The sequence below is a fragment of the Diorhabda carinulata genome, chromosome 1, assembly GCF_026250575.1.
Source record: "Diorhabda carinulata isolate Delta chromosome 1, icDioCari1.1, whole genome shotgun sequence".
NCBI lineage: Eukaryota > Metazoa > Arthropoda > Insecta > Coleoptera > Chrysomelidae > Diorhabda > Diorhabda carinulata.
This window is the reverse complement of record NC_079460.1, coordinates 35,293,853-35,318,027: the sequence shown is the minus strand read 5'-3', so window position 1 is coordinate 35,318,027 and position 24,175 is coordinate 35,293,853. Positions and strand designations below refer to the sequence as shown.

General features: G+C 29.6%; 1 protein-coding gene across 2 annotated transcripts; it reads left to right on the top strand.

The window, feature by feature from the left end:
* Positions 1-9,452: 9,452 nt before the first annotated feature.
* LOC130890806 (prostatic acid phosphatase-like) lies at positions 9,453-13,796 on the top strand. Of its 2 annotated transcripts, none has more exons than XM_057795138.1 (4): positions 9,453-9,742; positions 11,543-11,641; positions 12,005-12,488; positions 13,324-13,796. In XM_057795138.1, the coding sequence occupies exons 1-4, from the start codon at positions 9,638-9,640 to the stop codon at positions 13,728-13,730; spliced, it is 1,095 nt and encodes a 364-aa protein (XP_057651121.1). In that variant the 5' UTR covers positions 9,453-9,637; the 3' UTR covers positions 13,731-13,796. The 2 variants fall into 2 exon arrangements, with proteins under 2 accessions (XP_057651121.1, XP_057651129.1); XM_057795146.1 differs by lacking the exon at positions 9,453-9,742 and adding an exon at positions 9,821-9,866.
* The last annotated feature ends 10,379 nt before the right edge of the window (positions 13,797-24,175 follow it).

Below are 24,175 nucleotides of genomic sequence, written 5' to 3'. Positions count from 1 at the left end.
ACTATACTTAATTTAGAATTGAAATAAAAAGAGAGTTACGAGGCCAAGTTATCAAGACAGCTGCAGTAATATGAGACCCATTCTGGGAAATATAATTACCTCGAAACCATTGCTAATAGATTTATTACATAAAATTCATTTCCATAGGAAATCATTGTTAAGAATCTTTTAGTAATAGATATGTCATATCAAATATATTTTTCAGAGATACCTAAACTTCAGTTTTATAAGTTTTCAATTGGAATATTTTATATATTAATCATTGCGGAGATGAATCACTTCTATTGCAATGATAATTTGTAATAATTATTTATTCATTGCCGCAATGCTCAAGCTCAACAAACGTTTATAAAATATGACACATGAAATGTTCAAATATATGACTGTCCTGACAAAATGTATGCAGCAATAAACGAGTAATGGAAGGTGACTAAGTGTATTATCGACAAAGTTTTTTTTTCTCTAAATCGCACAAAACACCGCAAATTACCTTGAAGTTTCTAAAAATAGAATGTTGAAGTATCAACAATGAATACATTGTTTATATAAAATTAAATAAGTCATCCGTATAACTAATTTCCCGATACATAAAATTAATTTTATAAAGTTGTTGGGTCGATTGAATGAAACCGTTAAACGCTGGAAGACATTTTGGACAAGTGACTAATAGATCGTTAACTTTTAATTTCAGTTACAGTGTACACATAAAGTACCTTTTAACTTTTCATTTGCCTCATGTAATAATCAGAACATAAAATATAAATTAGATCACTTCCAGAACTGTTGAGATACAGAGATGTGGTGAGTAACGTAAGTTATGAGGGAATATTAGCCGAAGTATTCCGAATTTTTCCTATAGGTTTAAATAATAAAAACAGAACCATTTCCAAAATAATACATTAACACTTGTTTTTAGTAATAAAGGGCTTGGAATCGGACGGCTTACCCTTGATAAAAATGGAGAGTTCAAAATGAACAGCTACAAATTCCTATTAATATCCTCCCGCATTTCATTTTATTTTCTATCATATCAGTGTATTATCTTCTTGGTGTTTCCCTGTTTCTTCCTCCATTATTCTAATTATACGTATATAGCAACTGTGTGTTTGTTGTTTATCGGTTGAGTTTGTTAATTTTAGTTGAATTTTCCGTTTTCACTAATAATTGTGCCTAGATATTCATATGCCGATACTCTTTAACCAAGGAAACTAAGCAATTGCAAAATTTACGACTTCACTATTCTTTATTAAAGATACTTGTACAGTAAATACAATATTTAAGTCATATGCACAAGTTGTACAAAATGCTTTTCCATAAAGGTTGAATAGGTTTGTGGTAGTTATTTTACAAATACTGTTGGACGACTCTCAGGCACTGGAACTGAGTTTTCTCTAAAATATATCCATTTCAATCACGGATTAAGCGCTGCCAAGTTAGTAGACATTTTCTTTTGCTCTCCCGTGGCTCGATGAACGCTTTTTGAAATAAGAAAATATATTTTTGTTTGTGTAAATTTTCTTAACATGCCATAAAATACACAAATCCGTCATCTACTTGTTTTTCTTGAAGCAGACATTCCAGAACGCTTTTAGAATCTATCCCTGGCTCTTCTTCTAGCTGATCTTCATCTTCTCTACTCTCGTTACAACTTTTGTTACTATAATCGTTAGATTTACTATGCTTAGTCTTCTAACGAAGTAAATATAGTGATACACTGGTTTCAATTCTATATCTATATATTGTCGTGAATTTACTGTTGATGCAGCTCATCTGTATAATCCATATATTTTACATCAAAAGAAAACCAAAAACAGGAGTGAACATAAGAGTAACCTACGAATAAATTGCTACTTTGCACAATATTACTATTCTTTCTATTTTAATTTATAATAACATTCTCCCCATTAATCATATTTAAATTTTAGTATTGAATCGACAAACTAAAACTGGATAATTGATTTCTAGATTGATTACGTGTAAAATTACAGCTCCTAGTTTTCTTGAGTATGATAAAATGCTATATTACATTTTGGTAATTAGAATGGGGTGAAACTTTTTAATAATCTTACACAGGAAAAATGGTTATTATGTACATTTAAAATGCTAGTTCTCAAAGACCTTAACAACAATTCTTATTTCATAATAACAGTGATTTGTGAAATACTAACAGGACATGAATATTACGTGTCCTTAATTGATATAGTCGCAATTAGTAATTATAGATGATTTATCAAAAGTATCAAAGTATGGGCGAGTTATCCCGTGTAGGAGCTCCAACAACAATTTATCACTGAAGATATTATGAAATAGAAAATGATGGGAACAATAATAATGCAACAATCATTAGGTTAACGTGGGTGTAAAATTGCGGCATTTCGTATTTATCTAACATACAAGGTGAAGCAAAAGTAGGAGTATACAAAGAAATAAAACTATTAGATTATAACCTTCAAAGTAATTAGTATTGGTTCTATTTGTTGTACGACTTGTGAGTAAGTATTAATTTTACATACTTTATAATTTTAAGCATTTTCTCATTTTGTGATCATGATTGGAACACTTGAATTTCTCACTTTAAATTTCTACGATTTTTCCTGAAAATAATTTTATATTCTATAACTGAATAGTTGCCCTCGTCTATAGCATAGCACTCACAGGGGTTTCACAAGGCCTTTTTGAACGCGATGCCTTCATACTTTACCACAAATACTAATTGATTTGATGACTTTAGTGTCCGAAAAAAAATGTCACATATTTAAAAATGTATTTGTGGTATCACAGAAAGCTTCTCTTAATTAGTCGCCGCAGTCGCGGTCTTAGGATCCGAAGAAAATGAGTCTCGATGATGCGATTTCGCCCATGTTTACATTAGTTTATACTATGCTTCTGCTTGTTGATAGAGCTTCCTCTTTTCCTTTTCTCCTCCATTCAGTATCATCTTTTACAGTCCTTCAAATCTTTTGATAATGTAGATTCCGTCACTGGTATTTCTTCGTTTCCCAATTCACTATTTGTGATTTGGGTACAGGTTTTTTCAACATATAGGTCTTCGATGTAATCACGTTTTATTTTTCGGAGTATTTTGACAACACCCGGGCTTCTACACTTAATGCAGAATATCACCTGGCTGCTTCTCTAATCGATCTTTAATTTTCTATGATTGTCTTTTTAGCTTGGAAATTCCGCCTTTCTTTTTTGTTCTCAAGTTTGTTTATTATTCTAATTTCTTGTGTACTGTTTTTTAATAATTGAATTTATTCCTTAGAGCAGTATGTACTAGTACTATGTACTCGATGAAATCTAAGAGTTAGCCTAAATTTGCGACGTATTGAATGAAATTCAAATACTGAAATGTTGCATAGAATCATTAGAATATGAAGAACTAAGTAAAGAATAACTTGCGCTGATTGCGTTCTGGATGCAATTATGTTATATATACCTATCTCCCTATTTCCATAAAACACACAATTCTGTAAATTAAGAATTTGAAGATAACTAACTAACATTCATTTCGAACGTTATTTTCATAAACAGCTGTAACGTATTAAGTAGTAATAGCAATATGAAGTCGTCAATCCCTACGTTATTATTTATGACATGTTCTCAATTTTCGTGCTTTTTGATTTTCTCAGTATATATTTCGAACGAAAGAATTATTGTTCTTATCAATAAACATGTATTAAATAGCATCAATAATTTATAAATCGATTCAATCGATACAAGGCAATGCCGTAACAAACACGATGTACCGGTATTTTTAGTCTTTTGAAAAAAGCTTTCTTCTATTTAACAGACAATCCACGTCTTTTCGAACCATTTAAGAAATGATATCGCGACCCTCTTTGGAAGTTGATATTCAGTGAGAATATTAATACTAAAGACTTGACTTGTCCTAACAAGTAAATTTATTGAAAGTTAAGTTACATCCTTGATGTTGCAATATAATTATAGTAGAAAAAAAATAATATCAATACAGTCAATATACTTTCAAAATTGTATATTTCCATACTATGTATCCTACAACCAGACACATTTAAAGATACTTTTATTTCCTGTGAAATATTTTATTTTAATTAAAAATCTTACAATAGAAATATAATTTTCAAAAAATAGATAATTAATTTTATTATTTTACCGCTAATCGAAATCAATTCACAACAAATTATTGATTGTAAATATATATATTCCTATTGGCAAGATTTTCTGATATCGGATAAGAAAAAGAGGAGAGAAACAGTGATAAATCTTGAATACCTTCAGTAAACAACTAATTGCTTATCTTTTGAAATTACAGCGATCGTTTATTTCTGATAAACCATACAAATTATTAATAACTTTTAACTTTCCGTTGCATCGAAATTTATATAGCAGGCTCGTCTTTTTCTTCATTGTCTACATAGGCGATTAAACTGGTTAATTACGTTAAGTATAAGAGTTGATGAAATGGGAGTGCGGGTTATAAAATAAATTATATAATTATAGTATAGAAACGCGAGCATTGTTAGAAACTTGATCTTCTGTAGCTTTCAAATTACTAGAAAAAAAATAGTAACGAGAATTTTGATGTTTATCTAGCGTGCAATAATGATATCCAATTATTATTAAATATGTGAGTTTTGATATCTGTTTTAATTTTCTTAAAAATGCAAACCGTATTTCAGAATAAATTAGAAATTCCATGTTTTTATAGTCAAAACTATATTTTATATAAAACTAAATTTGTCTATTGTATTCAACAATTTTTTATAATTATTTTATTATAGAGAAATGTTTTTAATGAATAGTGACAATTTAGCCCTAAGTACTTGGAAATCAGGAACAAGAATTATCCTTTGCACAAAACAACCACTGCACCGATTTCTAGAAATTAGTACTAGGAAATACTTTTTCGTAGGTTTATTGGTAGTGGTTCAAAGACAACAATAATTATTCTACTTGGATTTAGATTGAATAATTCACAATATTCTACTTTATAGAAAGATCTGATAATGTGAGATTTCGTCGACCATAGTATTGGTATGACATTTGAGATATCATAATTGATAATATTGCCATCTATCGGCAGCTTGAGTAAAAAAGGACAGAATAATTTTATACTTAATGAGGGAACTTTAGGAACGGCAGGTTTTTCCGTAAAAATTTAAAATTTACTTATGACGAAACGACGTTAACCTACAAGATGTGGCTCTAGAATAACGAGACTGGTGCTGTAACTGAAGAAGCACGCATGCGCTACTCGCACGCGACCGATAGCTGTTAGTCCTTTTCGAATTCAGTATTTCTCGCTCCTGTGAGGTGGTCGGTTGAGCTGAGGTTTTCCGTTCATTCGTATTTTTTTTGTTTAAGCCGAAAAGTGTGTTGTGAGCTACGAATTGTTTTAACTTTCACAAAGAACTTAGATGAGATACTGAAAAATGTGGATAATCTGGTTCCATCTGACCGTAAGTTAAATATTCGCGCAAGTGATAACTTCAATTGTAGATTCACATTGTCGATCAAAAAGCTCTAATCTTGATAATTTCGAGCTTTATTATGTTCCTTAATTGTAATCTCTATAAAACCGAAGAAGCTCACACAATAATTTCCTGGACTCTTCTGAGCAACGGAAGATTTAGTTTCATAGTGATAAAAAAGAACTAACTATTGGAAGTGATAAGTATGTATGGAATACTTATATATAAAAAGGTAAGTGATACTAACGATAATTGGTATTGAATTCTTGAAACATGAGTTTTCAGAAACCCCGATTTGCTATTCTAATAGTCAGTTTTTACGTATTAAAAATAATTGTAATAATTGTAAAACGAATTATTAACTAATATTATATCAACCAATAAATTGCTTTTCTAATTTAGAACTATGGAAAAAAATATTTCTAGCAAATCTTTTTGTCGATTGTCCTGCTCTGAACAATATAGTTTAGAAATAAATCACAACTAATCATTCGATTCATTCATTGCAGGTATTTGTGCTCTTTCAGATCATCAGGAACCTTACTGGATATTTTACTTGGTAGACCACTAGCGAGGTATAGAGTTCCTACGTGATTTTATATCGTAGGAACTTCATACCGTGCTCTTGGATGTACCTTTTTCACAACACGCTATAATTCCTCTAACAAAGATGTTGAAGAATGGATAATTATAATTATTGAGAACATTTTTGATTTGACATTTTGTGCTTCTAATGTTTATTAAATCAAATAATTTATTTACATTTGTGTGCTCTACTGTATTAAACAAAGAAAGAGAAGATTTCCTCTTTTGTTACTAAAGTTGGAAATAATATGGAAATATATTATTTGCTATTAATTATTCTTTATTAGAAGTTCCGAAAATTGGAATACCAGTATTTTTTATAAAATTTTTTCAGCTATTCACAGAAGGACGTCAAGTTTATCTTTATCTGTGCTAGTATATGCGGCAAAAAGTTTTGAGAAAATAGAAACACCGATAATATACGTACTTTAAATGTTAAAAATATGACATAACAATCTTCTCATTAATTAATATTTAATGACAAAAAATAGTGACTTTTAAATTTAACTCATTGGATAGAGAATTGCGAATATTATTTACGAAGCGAAGAGTGTGATTTTTCATTCATTCATATAATTTAATTGAAGAATTGCAAACAATAATCTTCAATATAGGAAAGCTAAAAGGAGTTGCCTCATCTACTAATAATGATAAATTTCAATCCTAATTTCTAATTCTCATTCCAAACCTCGTCAAACAGGAAGGTCACATGGCATTTCTAAACTTTTATGCTAAAAATTCCAAAATGAATGAATTCCAAAAGTCTGCAATATATGTCATCGTATTTTAGGGCTTGGAATCTATTACTTCTTTACCTCATGTGTCCGTTTTTATATTTTCACCAGAACCGAAGACCAACCTTCAAATGTACAGTTCTCAGTTTTGTCTCTCATTTAATTTCTTAGGAAACCTGTTTTTTTTCTTGAAATATGTGTACGTTATTTAAATACAGAGTAATAAATATTTATTTTTTATTTGTTCGGAGCCTGATCAAACTGTTTTTATATAGAGACAAATAGCACTAGTATTCCAACTATAGACTATAGAATGTCCATAAACATTTCTAGGCCTTTATAGAAAATCTTTTTAAATAGATAAACAGTGATTTCAGATATTGACATGGGGCCAAGTTAGTTTTACTCTATAAGTTAATGAAAAGATTGTTTTATTTATTCTTTTTCATGAATAATTTGATTTTTCCATTTATTCCAAATTGTAATTACTTATTATAAGGCCGAAGTAGTAATTTTCGGTACTGCAACAAACCTACATTAATGATGCAACAAAATTATCAAATTGGAGGAGATTTGAGTATATTTTAAATACTTTCAATTACATTTTATTGAATGGCATGTGCCACTATATAAATTAAACAACCAACATTATTCTTTCAATAATCGTCGAAACTATTGTGTAGTGTTTTATTCAATTGTTTTTTTAGTTCCTCTCATATAAATTTTGAACTGAATAATAAATTTCCAAACGCAGTCGGATATTTTTAATAAGTTCTCTTGGTTGACGTTTACAATATTATCAAAATAACTGTGAAAATGATAAACAATTCTCTAATTTTATTACCATCCGAATGAAAATGTAATAAACCTTGACTGTTATTTAATTTTTAATTGAGAACGTTTTTGAAAGGTTTTTGAGAGTTAAATTTTCCTCAACTATGGAAAAAACTACTCATTAATATGCCGATATTTAAGAAATATTAATAAGAATATGTTTATTTTTTCAACGGTAGACCTTATCATAAATTGGTATACTGTTTTTTATATACTTAAATATTAAACTGTTAATTTCGATATTAGCCATATAGCCTCTGCCTTTAATTAGAATTTTCGACAGGAAAATCTTTTCGTATGAATGAAACAACAATCAAAACTATTAAAAACTCTCGAATTGTTGTAATGTATGTCTAGGTACATATGGATAATCTTTGTTTTTTCTAAGACTCCAGTATGTTATAGTGGTCAAGTTATTGACCGTGTCCATGTACGCAACGCAACTCTATGATGAAATATGACCAATGTTTCCTAACAAATACAAGAACTCTACTGGGTAAGTACTCCATAAATAATTCAACTGAATATTTTGTTAGGATTCAAAGCAATACGAGGTGTGAAAAATACGGTAAATTATTTTATTGAAAACAAGAGAAGGTACCATGAAATTTGTATTAATCTCCTTCAAAGTACTGCACGTGGCTAGCAATGTAACAATCCACATTATGACTTTAAGGCCTCTTTCAAATTGGTTTTCTTGTGTTCCGTGGTGGTCTCTTTATTGTCAAGAATGTATTGCTTTCAGCATTTTTGTTATTGAAAAACAGCAGAAGTCACTTGTTGATAAATTTGATTAGTAAGGCAGATATGTATGGAAGTAAATAGCGCATCGTGGCATCAAAATTATGGAAAAGGAAGTCGTTAATCTGTTTATTAGCACATAGTACACACTCTTATTAGGTTTCAAGTTCTTTACTATGCTCTAGAATGGTCAATCAAATGTTTTAACGAACGTGTTAGTTTTTTTCATATTTCCTTTCGTTCCGACTATTCCTTATCCGGAACTATCTCAATTACACTTTTAAATCGTTCATATCCGTTGGTAAGCATCTTAGAAGTTACCACATTATCACCATTAACAGTTTAGTATTTAGTAAGCTATCTGAATACATGAGGGTATGAGATATACTAGTTGAAATAGATGTGTTTCCATGACACTTCGTATTTTATCCTTACGGTTTTTGGCAGGAATAAACAATATATGTTCTTAGTAATTTTGGTAAGTAATAGTGGCCGATAGCGATTGTTACTAATGGATTGTGATAGTAGTAGTCTTTACAATGCTATGTTTAGATTTTGTATCAAGCTATAAGCACAATGAAACTCATTGCTTATTGGCTAAGATTTTTTAGCAATATTTATAAAAACTGAAGATTATTATGGACAAACAATGCAAATTTTTCCATTTTAATAAGTTCACGATTCTTAATCAGATAACGAGAGCCAGCCTTTACACCCAGTGAATAATTAATGGAGCAGGTGGAATTGGTATTTAGATAAGTCGACATTTGGTATTCAGTTTTATCCCCTAAAATCCTATTTATTTGTTCTAGAAGAAATATTAAGCTGTATTAGTAAGTTGATGGACCTCCACCATTTAGATGTAGTTAATAAACGAACTTTCAAATCATTCAATCCTAGATTTATGTCCAGTGTCATCAAAGTATTTATTATGTTACCAATCATGAAATACCATTATAAGCTTTGTCACGATAAAAAATGAAAAATTGTTATCGTATAATAAATATTTCCGTAAATATTCAAATAACAAGTCGCAACATATTCTAATTCACCGTTATCAGATACACAAATGAGATTTATTCACTTTGTTGAATCGCTGACGTATGTAAAACTACGTTGTTAACGCTGTAAATTTTATGAAAAATAAATTAATATAAAAAGTTATGTGATTAGTAATCACCTAATTGTGAATGTTTTTGTTCTGCCGGTGATTTGTTGGTAAAAACTATTTTGATCTTTGGCACGTTGACAACAAACGTGACAAGTAATTCTAGTTTAGTAACACGAAATATGGGAGCTGTATTAATAATTTTCTTGGTGATTTGTTCCAATAGTTACAGCTATGCATCGAAAGACAATATTAATAACAAAGAAGAGCTAATAGCAGTAGTTGTGGTAAGTCTGATAAGACTATTATAATTTAACCAGTCTATTGAGATTAGGCGTACTGTGAAACATGTATATATACATACAAAACGAATAAAAGCGCATTTTGTAGCAGCGCAGACTAAATGAATATGTGAGTGTTTGAAATATTACTAGAATCCAAATAAACAACACTTGTATTCATAATTTTTTAACACTTATTAACTTTAAACAGTTCATTATAGAAATATGCTATTTTTAGGTGAATGTTTCATTCTAGTAAGCGAAATGCGAAGTAGATAACAAAACAAAACATTTAAGTTTTCAAACAAAATAGTGCGAAAGTCAACTCGTTGAATTTTTAATGTGCCCTCTTACTGGTTGAAGAATACACTTTTTACTGTAAAGGTGTTTAGAAAGTGTAAAAAATGAAGTCATCACTTTATGTTGCTTTTCTAAACAATTTTTATTAAACTTCTTGATATAATTTATGGATTTTCTAGTGTTTATACTGCAAAAAATTTTATTTCTGCTAGCTTTATCTTACATTTGTCTTCGGAAATTTCATTGGAAGAGAACTAACAAAAAAAACATACATAAGAGATAACAAGTAAAAAATTAAAGTTGAATAGTATAAGTAATTGATGGTATGTTTAAAAGAAATGTAAATAAAATGTAAATAATGTAATATGTAAAAAGGATACGAGAAAAGTGACCAAATAACTCTAGAATTTCATAATGAATGAGAAACTTATAAAATGTGGCAACTCAGGCAGTAAATATTCTTGGAAGATCTAGCAATTGTGGATGTGGATTGCCTATGGAAAAAACTGGCTTGCAAAGGAACTCTTAGGATAGAAGAAGTTATAAAAATTCTCTTTAATGCGATTTTAAGGAACAGAAATATTCTGCCATTTCTTGTTTAGTACAAAACATCAATAGTGCCACAAGTTACCAATATTTTTGTTACATCATGTATGTCCCAATCCATTAGGCAATGTATCAATTTTACTATTACGTAGCGTCAGCAATTGGTTATTATGATTAGGATATTTGACTTGGGTATGCTGTTTTGGTGGTCAAAAGTATGGGCAGTACGCTAATAAATTATTTTGTTACAGGACCGTATTTTCACAAATACATGAGTACTATGTAGCTGCTGATCACACACACACATTTTACTAATAGAAATGTGAAATTTTTGTATGTTTACATGTTTTTTACTCAAATACGGAACAAATGAAACTTCTAGAAATTATTCATGATATGAAAATGAGAAGTCTATGTTTGGTGATAGTGAATTATTTTTAATACTGTATAGTGAATGTATTTCCATAAATTTCAACCATTTCTTTCTTTGTAGAGTATGTTTGTTTAAGTTTCCTCTGAATTGCGAACTATTTACGTTAGACTGGTTTTATTATGTAACATATAAAGTTCTAGAATTTTTAAATCATTCTCCATATCGCTAAAATTGTCTTCTACCACTTCATTTGTGCAGTGCAGTATATTTCAGTTTCATTTCTTATACTTTGTATATATATATATATATATATATATATATATATATATATATCCTCTTTCTATAATTTCTTGGGTTCGTAGGTTGTTTGGATAGAATAATGAAAGTTCGATAAAATATCACATAAGTATTCGAAAGCTCGGAAAATATATTGAAGTTAGTCCACTTTGGCGTTTCCAAAATGTTTTAAAAGGTATCATTTACCATAAAGAGCAAAACATTAGCAGATTTTACCACAGTTAATATCAAATTTGAATACAAAGATATAGTACTAGCTGACAAATAATTCTTCCTTTTTATCTTTATAGATTTATAGGCATGGAGATCGAGCACCTCTCACATCATTTCCAAATGATCACTATTACAATTTGACTTATTGGCCAATGGGTTTTGGAGAGTTGACAAAGGTGAGAAAAACTTTCATAATGAATATGCGAAAAATTATAGAAAAAATCATGAAAAAACTTCAAACAGTAATTTTTTCGATTCGAATAGTGTTTGGTTGCTGCATATTGAGTGATTAATGTCTCGGATCTAGTCAAAGATATATCCTGAAAAAGCCACTTACAATAACAAATGAAACATCTCCAACTCAAAGTTTCTTAAGTTGCGTATAGATTACAAAAATTTAATAAAAACCAAAGCATTCCGTTTAAAATAATGTAGTTTGGGTCCACTTCCGGTATAACCGGAATTTGATGAAAAATTATTTATCGACATAGACATACTTTTATATTTATTGTATTGTAATTTTGTCACATATTTTTCAGCAAGGAATTCAACGCCAATATAAGCTAGGTCAATGGTTTCGCCAGAGATATAACAACTTTTTGCAAAAAATATATAGTCCGCGAGAAATTATCGTAGAGTCTACAGAAAAAGATAGAGCGTTAATGTCAGCTTCAGCAACATTAGCTGGATTGTACCCGCCAATAGACTTCCAACTATGGAATACTCAACTTAAGTGGCAACCAATTCCAATTCATATCGGATACGAAACAAAAATAATGGACTTACCTTGTGCTAAATATGACAAATTGAATAAAGAAATTATAGAACTTATTGATAAAGATATGAAAAAAAAATATTCTAATATATATAGGTATATTGAAGATAATTCTGGATGGACTAATATGTCTGTCAAAACTGTGTCTACTTTAAGAAGTGTCATGTATGCTTATAAGAACTACAATTTATCATTTATTCCTGAATGGGTGTTGAAAATTAACCATTCAGCTCTTGACGAAATTGCAGGTAAGTTTTATCAAAGTAAAATTTTGTATATTTGTTTTTTCAAGTATACTGTATCAAAAAATCATCGAGAATCAGCCAATAGCTTTGTATTTGTTTTTCTCAATTCATTGTATTGCCTTCACAGAGGCCCATTTTCAAAATGACATATTTGGTTGGTTATCATCCAGCCTTTCAACCCTTTTGGTCTCAGTGTTGTAACATTTGTTATGTACATTATTCCTAGCTTTTTACTTATAAGTATTCTACTTCTGCTTTAATATCCAGTCGTGTGGGAGTTTTTGAAACTATTTCTTCTTTATGTTCTTGTATGTGTTACTCACTGTGCTATTATCAAACCTGTATTAATTATCATTATCTTCCTCCTACGTATCGTCTCTAAATTTTGCAAATAAAACTTCTTGAATACACAAGAAAAACATTTTCCGCATAACTTCAGTATAAATTTTTGGTGTCGCGAATCATGTGAATTTATAATGAATTAGTAGATGTACTTTTTTTTCTCAGGGAAAAATATGTGTTCTTGGAACAAAGGAACTATTAATGTGGATAATTTTCTGATTGTGACTAGCAGACAACTCGTGAATCGATTTGTTGCATAAATCAAACAATATGCACTTCTCTATGAACAACTAAACAAACATTATTTCTATTTTTGCAATTCCTCTTGAATTTAAAAATGGAATTGAAATTGGTAGTCATCAATACAATAATCTGCTACATCAGTAGAATCGAACTTATGTTAATCATTAGTAAATTTAATGGTAACAGTACTTTACAATATTTTTTTTCATACCTACACTTATTATTAGAATGTTAGAAATAGCTTTATTTTCAGGAATAAAATATTCGATTGCAACAGCAACACCGACGACTGCGAGGTTGAAAGTTGGAACATTTTATGATCATATTTTCAATTATTTAGACAAATTTACTAACCCAACGTTAGCGAAAACAACGCCAAAATTCTTAATGATGGCATCCCATGATACTACCATCGCTTCTATATTGAATGGTATGGAGCTTTATGAAAAGCGACCTGTTGGATTTGGGGATACATTTATTATGGAACTTAAAAAGAAGAGAGAAGTTTTCTTTTTAAATTTGTTTTATAAATCGGAATATGATCTAGAAAAACTGATTTTCAGAGATTGTGAGTTTAACTGCCTGTATAGTACGTTGAAAATTAAATTGAAAGATGTCACTATAGACAAAAACGCAAGAGAAAAAGAATGTTGTTTGTGAGTTAATTAGTTTTGTTATTTTCATCCCCTCATTATAGTTGTAGTATTAATAATAATGAAAAAATAATATGTCTTGCTTGATTTTGTTCCATAAAGATTCTATACTCAGTTTTCTATTGGAAGTGGATGATGATAATTAGGGAACTATAAATTCCATGAGACTCATAAAAAAATACGATTTTAGCCTTTTTCATATACGAGTAGTAAAAAGGTCCAAGTTGTGTACTCTTAATAAGTTAGTTTAGTTGCAACTTATAAGATGCAGTGCGCAGTCTATTGTGAATTCTACTTTGATTATGGAAAAATTGGGAGTACCGTGAAAAATCGGTCCTTTAACAATTAATAGAAAAACTTCGAAGGAAAATAATGCGATCTAATAAGACCTAACCTACCTAATAAGTTCTTGTCACGGTTCGAGATAATAATGGATTACAAATGCTTCATCAATTTATTACTCTTTCAATAATAAAAATAAACTACACCAAGCGGTTTGTGTTGTGTAAAATTTGTTCATTTGATTGTTATGAATCGAATTTTTATTCTTCAATCTGATAAAAGACGTAAAATTGTATAAAATATAATTAAAACACAAAATCGATTAATAAGCCTCCAAATGTTCCATATAAACTTAATTTTTGTATGTGATTTTATTACCATTTTAATGGCACAGTCAACATTTATTGGTAATTTCAAGCAAGTTTTAGTTTCAATCATTAATTGATAATTTTTTCGCGGGTTTGAAGAAATTAAATCCATTGTAAATATGAGAGTTATACCGAAAATTTTAGATATTCAAACACTACAAGATTTCACCAAATCTTCTCATTACACAATCTTTTAAATTAAATCATTTGTCAAAAACTCCTTGACCAGCATTTTTTTGAACGTAAGTCGTATTAGTCGCTGTTGATTCGTCGACCACGTAGCTTTTCCTTAATGGCTGGATATAAAAAAGCAACTTATGAGGATCCTCTAGTTTCTCGGTTGTTTTCAAGTCTTTTTTATTAATTTTTTCCATTGAAATAAGCAATCTGATTGTTTTTGTATAATCTCTATTAACATTTAAATAAGCTTTAGAAATTTTTTGAAGTTAAAATATATAATAGAATAAAAGTTAAAGTGGCCGTCAGGAAGACATCAAGTAAAAGAAGTGCTTGGCGGTGACCAAAATTGCGGCTGTTCTGCTTATTTGAAATAAAAAAACAAACAGTATTTCAATCTTCATATTTAAGACCAGCGATTGAATGAGAATAAATTCTAAATTACAAAAGTTGACTTTTTTATACACTTTTGAAAATTACATTCTATTTTTTATACAATTTTACTTAAGTTTTTCGGTCGTATACAAAAATTCTCGAAGCAATCATGATTATCCCAGTTCAATCGATGGTTTATAACATACGGGGTGGCCCATTAGTGTGTGGAAGTGCAATAGCTAACTAAAGATAAAATATACAAAAAAAAATTGAATAAAAGCTGTTACATTTGCACAGATACACATTTCTAAAATATTTTGAGGTATATATAAAATTGACTGTTTTTAAGAAAATTGTATTTTTAGTCTATGATTTAAAAATATTCACCTTTTTAACAAGTAAACACTAAATGTGAAGTTTAAAATACTTCTAGTTTTTGTGACAAAATCAAACAAGTAATTTTATACCTTTAAAAACCGTAATAAAATAAATAGGGTATCAACAAAACTCAAAATAAAAAAATTAAACTAAAATAACTAACAACAAATAAAAAAACTAAAAACTTTAGATAACTATTTTATTGCATGTTCAAAATGACTACCATTTACTTCCATACAATAATGTATGCCATCTTCAAAAGTTCTACTAGCACGATGTAACATATTGACATCAGCAGTTCGAAAAATCTCCTTAATTCTATTTTTCATATCTTTCTTAGTAGTCGCGGGTGTTTTGTACACTTGTTCTTTAACGTAACCCCACAAAAAAATCCATTTTTGTAATTCCAGTGAACGAGGTGGCCATTTATAGGGTCCTCCTCTACTTATCCATCGTCCGGGAAATTCATAATTTAATTGTGTATTGATCGGTGGGTATGGTGAACTGGTGCACCATCATGTAGGTACCACATTCGCCGCCTATCATGAGCAGATAAGTGCTGAAGTAGTTTGGGTAATTCGTTTTGTACGGAATTTAAATAAGCTTGCCCATTAACAGTTCCGTCAAAGAAATATGGGCCCATGACATGATTCCCAATTAATCTTGTTTAAGGCTTTTTCTAAAATTCATTTTAGCACAAAATTTCATAAACTCTATTTTCAGCTCTGCGCCCAATCATTCCGCAAGACATTGTTTTAGACGGCTGTCTTGCTGCGTATCTAAAAATTTCTAGCATGATCATCGTACGTTCAATAGTAAAAAATACATTAAGAATATAGAATATTGGAGAAACAGATAAGAAGTATAATATTTTTTATTACTTGAATGTTTTATTGCTCTTTGATAAATATGTTTTACAAGAAAATATTTATTGTAAAACTAAATTTTCTATTTATAAATGGAACTTATCAAATAAAGTAGTCGAGTCGTTATGTGGAATAAAGTATCTACACAACACTAGCGTAGCCTATATATTATTTTACCATTACAAATAATGATTCATACTCATCCTTGACATCTAGAAAGGTTGAAATGATTGATAACATAAAATGTTCGCATCTTTTTGACTTATTTCTGTTTTTATACTTCGTATTATTAAATACGCATATTCTTAATAGGTATTGATAGGCATTTATGGAGCTCCAATTAATTTTTCCCATCCTCATGATCGAATTCAATTATGTTTCTTCTAAGAAGGCTATATTTAAACGTTTGATCACAGAACAGAGTTGATTTAACAAATTTCTCATCTGGCTCTGTCTCAGTTTTTGTTCACTTTTCTCAGGTTTTAGTTCCTCTATCGCTACCTACCACAATTAAAAGGGTTCCGAAACGCAGCGTCCGTTCCAGAAATGTTGAGATTGTAGCTTATGTACCACCGAACAAATTCATTTTTTATGTAATTTCAATGATTGTAACAGTGTAAAATACTGATGCAGAAAAAGACAAAGACATGTATTTTCATAGAATATTAAAATTATTTGTAATAACGGTTAATAACTAACTAGTCGTTAAAGTTCGTATTTTGATTAGCTTAGAGTAGAACGGAAGGAAATTGTCACCAAGTCGATTTATCTTAAATGTATTGTTTTATAAAGTTAATATTTTAGTACATCAAACCAACATAAATGAAATAACTTAGGAATAGTGACAAATGTTTCATTATTCATTCACCGTGTGATGGAAAATTATTTTCAATACTAATCGCTCTGAAATGGATTTTCAACTCTGTTCAATAACCATTAATTTTGTTTGGTTTAAAAGAAATTTTCATAGTGAGTAAAGAGTAAGGGAACATTTTTTCATGAATGATATATAAACACATATTACTTCAAATACACTGCCTAGAATAGAATTAGTATTATAGAGTTACATAGATTATTTCACAAGTAATGGTAATTGTCAGGAAACTTCGGAAACTATAGCCCTGTTTAAGGTAGATCACCTATCAGGTTCTGAGAAACAATGAAAGGGATCCGGGTTAGTTTCCGAACATTCAGATCATGATCGGGTTAAACTGGTCATAGTTTCCCAAAAGTCCATCATATGTGAAAAACCCGTCGCAAAGAGAGATCAGTTCGAACGGAAAGTCGAGTGTTGTGTGTTTGGTAGAATTATGAAGGTTTGGTGTTCTTTGAAATCATTTCAAAGTTATATAGTGGACATCAGATGCGATGGTTTCAGGTTTCATCGGAGAAATATACTGATTTAGTTAACCCGTGGCGATCAATGTTCGCTAAATGAAACGGAAGTGGAAATGAAAGGGACACGTTTTTACATTAAACCTGATATTGAGAACAGAGCATGGAAAAATTATTTATATATGTATAAGCTTCCAGTTACGGGATATGTGCATTGTTAACTAAGGGTACTTCAAATTTTATGTTATCTTTTTATTTTTTTTCACAATGTAAATAGTAGTATTTTTGATTAGACTCGTAGTAGTTGCATCGGCATATGGATAAAAATCGAAATTCTCATCAGGCATAGTGAAGTTTTCATTTTTGTTATTGCGAATTGCTTGACTAGTATTGCAATTAGTATGAATCCTGTGGTTGTAGTACGAATTGTGGTGGTTATAAAAGACCGCCGCGGTCAGTACAAAACTACGAGAAACGTTGGTAAGAGCCTCTAGAGAATACATCGAGTATAGAAGCGGTACAAAAAGAATGGTCTTGTAACTCGAAGTACTGGTTCAAACAACTGCTAGAAATGACCACTCTCTCGGCTATTGCTTTGACGGTACGGTGACGGCAATTACATTTTGAAATTATCTACATAGAGTGAAAAATGTAAATATAAGAGAGTGGACAAATAGGTAACGGTTGCCTGCTTCTTGACTAGACCGTCGCTTTCCCGTAAACGTTGTAATTTTCATGACTTATTGCACATAAGAACATTTTGATCGAAGTTACGTATTCATTTCCAATTAAATGCTATTCTGTTGTATGTCTTAAAATACACGTGAATGAATAAGAAATATTCAGCTATGTAAGTATATCTCGACAGCTCTCTTCCATGATATCGCTCAAGTACTCATAAAAGTGTGAAGTGAAGTGTATATATGCTGAATGAATATTACTCCAATATTAGCTTTCGATTTTAGGAAAATATCTAGTTATATAGTTATTTAATAAAAGGAAATTGCTAGGTTTAATAAAATATGCGACATAATTTATAATTAATTTTTCTCCATACCTAAATACAAATATTTCAACATGATTATCTTGTATAAAGTCGGAAAGTTTAAATAATTGTATTGGTATCTATATTAAATAAACGTTCACTTAAATCAACTGCAGGCATTCAATACAAATAAGTTAAAATCTAATACTGCACAACTTGCAATAAATATGTTAAATTTGATTGCTTTATTATCTATTTTCATCTATATACTTTATGCCTAGCCACCAACTTATATTGCAATTGTAGTAATCGAATCTGTTTAATTAAATGGTTATTAAATTTCTTCTACAATATTTTTAAAAATAAACTATGATAAACGATGTTTCATAATACAGTGCATTTATGAGAAATTGGGATAATACCCAATATTCTCGAATCGGATATATTGCAGATATATTCATTACATTTCAAGATGAATTATTGGCTATAATATTTTTTTATTTTGACTGGAGTGAACTATTGAAGGAAAACAGTCAATAATATATTCAAATTTATCTTATTACCTTAAAAAAGAATAATCTTGGATGCGTCCTTCGTCTTTTGTTGACCTCTTTAGCTTTGCTATAATCGAAGTTATTCCGTGGATCTAAGCTTTAATCGGAGCTAATTGATAATGATAGTTAATATATGATCCACAAAGGATCAATAACAAGGTTATATAATTAATAGAGAAACAAACTTGAGCCGGAGCCCAAATATTGCCATCAGAATACTAAAAATCGGTCTATGTTATACGTCGAAAAAGTCTATTGTAAATTAAAAAATTTCACAAAAAACTATATGTAGATAAAGGAATTAGTACAGAATAAAATAGATTTGCTTCTATTTCTATTTGTTGTTTGGAAATAACAAGTTACTTGATGTCAAAATTATCATATCTGCACATCGGTGACGAATCTATTGAGAACAAACCATTAAATACAAACAGTAGGACGACCTTCTGTGAGTGTTATATCTAACACCTTCGTTATTGTCTGTATAACAATCTCATAAAGCCTATTCATTTTATGCGAATTCAAATGTCATGTTGTTTTTGGCACACCCATCTCTCAGTTCCATATAATGTACAAGTGAATTTTAATAAATTAATATATCTCTTATTATTCTAAAAAAAGTCCATTGTTTCTTGGCTTTAATTAGACAACCAGTAGTTGCATAACATTTACTTCTGATGTAAATAGACCAGATAATGAAAATAACCAAACTAATAAAATTATGTCAATTTATGATACTTTTGGTCTAATAAGTTTGAGCTGATCAGATTTTTTCATGAAGAATAAAATTGAAAGTGATGTATTCCTTGTGTCGTAGAATATATAACAGTAATAGACCAACATAAGTTTGACATGTTATTAAGGCTGTTTGATTTGAATTATGATAACGGAAAATGCAATGCAAGATACAACATAACTTAAGCTAATTGATTCATGCGTAATATCGCAATAGCAACTTTATATGTTTGGGGTTATATTTATTGCAACTTATTATCTGCTCTTATGAAACATAAACAAAAGGCGGACTACTTCCCCCCGATTAAATCCTATTTTATTACAATATAAAGCGGCTGACGTTGTCTGGCGTTTGGAGTACCTACTACCTGCATAATTTGTCTAAACTACATATAAAATTGTTTCAATAATGAATGTGACATTGCCTTGCCCAGTCTTTTGAATTATTTCAAACCAATATCTCAACATGTCATTCATTTTTATGAACATGTATTCATAATAAGTATATTGTAATAAATACATCTATCTAAAATGATGATTTGTGTTCAATACATATATGATTATGTTTCAAAATCGTCTTAATTTAAAGCCTCTTCTGTTATAAAATTAGTTTTAATTTTAATTTTTAGAATAAATTTGAAGTGTCAAATAAAATCGATTTAGAAACAATATATATGCTTGGGCAATTTTTATATTTTTATACATATGTAAATTTCGATTTCGAGGTGCATCTAGCATATTGTATATGGTTCCTACTCTCACCTCGGTTTGTTTCGAAGTTCAGTATTATTATTATATATAAAGCATATCGCCATCTCAACTGATTACTCATAGTTTGAGCAATTCAAAATCGAAAGAGCTTCTAAGAGATCATTTAAAGACGCATACGAAGAAAGGCGATATTCAAATCACGAACCTCTAAAAGGGAAAAACAAGCATAATTTAAGCATTATTATTCAAGAGTTATCGATATGCTTTAAGTAATTTGAGATGAATGAGGAATATTCACTTACAACTACTGCTACTACTGTTCTAAATTAATTGACACGTACAAACCTTCCTTTAGAAACTTGCAAAACCTAATTTCACGTTTAGTAAAATGTGAATGACAACAATAAGGTGTTTTATAATTTCGTTTCTGTTACCGTTCCATTTTAATAGCAGTTATTACTATACAAAAATAAACAAGACAAAAACCAATAATAATAATACCGTCACCTACGGAGCGTAGTACACTTGAAACCCTTCATTGAGTAACAGTTAACATTCCACTTAATACCTACAACATGTCCCTATTTATAAAAAAAACTTGAAAAATAATGAAAATATCAACGTACAATAGGCAAAGAAGTTCAGGGCCGGTTTTTTAAACGTTATACCCGACCAATTGAGTAATTACTATTTGAACCTTTTGAAATTTAATTTAAGAAATCATCGTACGTAAATAATTTTTCAGAAGAAATATTTTGATCGTATATTTTTTTGTATGGAGTAGATATGATTCTATTTTGTATACTCCAGTTTTTATTGAAAACGGAAAGGGCTATATCCTAATCATTTGCAATCACACGGAAGCATTTCTACTGCAATAAATTTATATTTTATGTTATATATGTTCACGTTTATCTCTATTATGTATTTCGAAATACAATTTGATATTTGCACAATATTACTTTCTCAGAATATTTTTTCTCTTGAACAATTTTTTTAGTGATAACGGGGTATTCGATGTACCTCCGTACTTTAAAGTAGGTAGGTGATTACATCTGTTCTGAACGCTTTCCCTTACTCAAAATTGTACATTTTTTTCTTCCTCTCTCCGAAGCAATAGTTTTCTTCTTCTTTTCTTCATCACGCATATTATTGTTATCCATTTCATCATATTTTTCATTACTTTATTTGTCATTGTTTGATTTTCACTCTCGGTTTTTGTTACTTGTGATTTGATACTCAGGTTATCTCAATTTATTAATATATGCGCGTTGTTTTTCTTTTACTATTGCTTTGATCTCTCCTTTCCAAACTTTTTGTTTTCCGAGTTTCTTTTTTTTTTTGGTAAGCGTTCGAAAGTTTTTATTTGAATAGATTTTAATGATGTTTGGAACTACAAATACATTCGTTACTTACTCATAATTCTCAATAGAATTCAAAAGAACAGATGTACATGTTTTACGTACATTTCAATTCGAAAATATCTGTCAGATTGATCTTTTCTCTTAAAAAAAATCAGAACAGTTGTTAATATGGGACTAAAAATTAATAAATGCAACTTCAACAGCCCTCAATTGGATTTCTATGGGTGAGGTCGTTTTTTTAATCCTTTTTTATCGCAGGGACGTTAAAACGAAGAAAAAAACGCGACAAAAAATTGTGAGCGGCAAGAAGGGTGCCTTTACCGACGTTCTTTTGTTTTATATCGTTCATTGTTAGTGCAATCGCGGGAAGCGCTGGAAAAGTTTTCATAATGTTCTGTAGCTTATTCATTAAAATTAATGCATAACTAACACAACTCTTTGTTCAACTAAAGCAGCTGCCCTATATGCATATAAGGCCTACTATTTCCCTTGACAACTCCGTCAGGACCGTCCTAAGCACAAGTGTACAAGTTCAATTTCTTTCTTATAAAGTAAATAACTTACAGTAAGATTCATTCTAACATTCGGTAATGACCGTTCCTTCAGTGTTTGATCATCCAAATATTCGTGCCCTATTCACAAGAAACAAAGTGTAGGGTAGGTCCAAACCTTAAAACCATATTGACTTGAAATATTCCCAGTTCAAAAATAATTTACCACTTATAACTAATTTCATAAACTCGATGTCACTTTTTCATTATACATTTTATGAACAAACAACAAAAAATTCTACATTTTTGTATCACAACATAACTTGTTCAATTATATCAGAAATCCCAACTGCCATTTTGAGTATTTATCATTAACTTATTTACTATTTATCAATAACTTATCCAATTACAAGCTATTGTTTCATTTTTTGCAATCCAAAGCATTTCCCGGTCATTTTCACCTGTCTTTCAAAGTCCCGTATCAGACAAATAAGTTGAGAAAATATTTCTACTAAAAGAATGCTTATGATAACGATAACTTTTCAATATATAATGAAAATATGATTATGTTATCTCAGTAGTTTAAAATAAATTCCTTTTCAAAAAATAGAAGCTGAAGTCGGCTAAGACAAAAAGTCATTATTGTTTTTAACACGCTTTTATTAGTTTCACTGGTATGTTTGTAACTGACTTTTTTCAACCTATCCAGAGGCAACTATCAACAGATCTGTACATATTGAAAAACGTTTATAAATCGCAAATTAAACTTAAAAGCAAGAACAAATCGAAAAACACGCTTTTGGTGTTAGTTACAGTAAAAAATAAAGAATAAATTATAGTTTAAAAAAAATAAATAATACGCTTTTAGCAATAATAAAACTGAAAAGTTTGAAGTAATTCTTGGTATTAGAATAAATTACTGATGAAAAAATTAATGTCACTATAATAAAAGCATTAAATAGTTTGAAAATGTCATACAAAGTGCCCCAGTTTTTATAATAGTTTTCTTTTTTTGGTCACTAGAAATTTTATTTTTATACCAAGATTTAAATTTTACTTCTTAGTTTAATTATTTCTAAAATGGTGTTTTTTAGTTTTTTTGAACTATAATTTATTGGACGACATACAATAGTATAGATTATCCAAAGCTTTTTCAGTGTGTGCACCAAATTATTTCTAGTTCAATATTGTTATTTATGTTATTTTCAAAAGTGAATTATAAGAAATTATAAAACTTTTTGTAACCAAAAATAACTTTCTTAAATGATGACTGTACTACCAGAATTTTCACTGCATCTAAAACTAATTAAACGTAATACTTCCAGGGTATTAGATCCTTGAATTTAAATGTTTCAGCTAGGGAAAGGTATTTGATACAATTTTATAACTAGGACTGCAACAGTTGAAGCTAGTACTCGGATAAATAGAGCATAGTGAAGTGTTTTGAATGATGAAAATTTAATAGATCGATATGAATTTTCAAGAGAAATGAGTGATGAGTTAATGTAGAATCAACCAGTTTGATTTTAAGGAGAAACATTAATAGCTTCTCAAAATGTGTAAAAAATGCCACCATTTTCATTAGCATGGGTTAGATTTCTTTTAAAAATAAGGAAATAGCGAATAAAAATGACACTCTGACTGAATGGTTGTTCGATAGGAATTGTCATTACAAATAAAATAATTGAAATGAACCCAAAAATATGCGGCCCAAATATTTAGTGACGCGTCCATAGTATTTTTACAATATACGAGATAACATATATACCCAGTACTTCTAAATTTATTAAGTGATCGATCAAAATTCAACTGTAGAAAAAAAGAAAGTAGA

Bases quoted from the DNA above. Each gene is read 5' to 3' on its own strand.
- LOC130890806 (XM_057795138.1), top strand. From the start codon at position 9,638: ATGGGAGCTGTATTAATAATTTTCTTGGTGATTTGTTCCAATAGTTAC. The intron at 9,743-11,542 runs GTAAGTCTGATA...TTATCTTTATAG, and splicing joins AGCTAATAGCAGTAGTTGTG to ATTTATAGGCATGGAGATCG. The intron at 11,642-12,004 runs GTGAGAAAAACT...CATATTTTTCAG, and splicing joins GTTTTGGAGAGTTGACAAAG to CAAGGAATTCAACGCCAATA.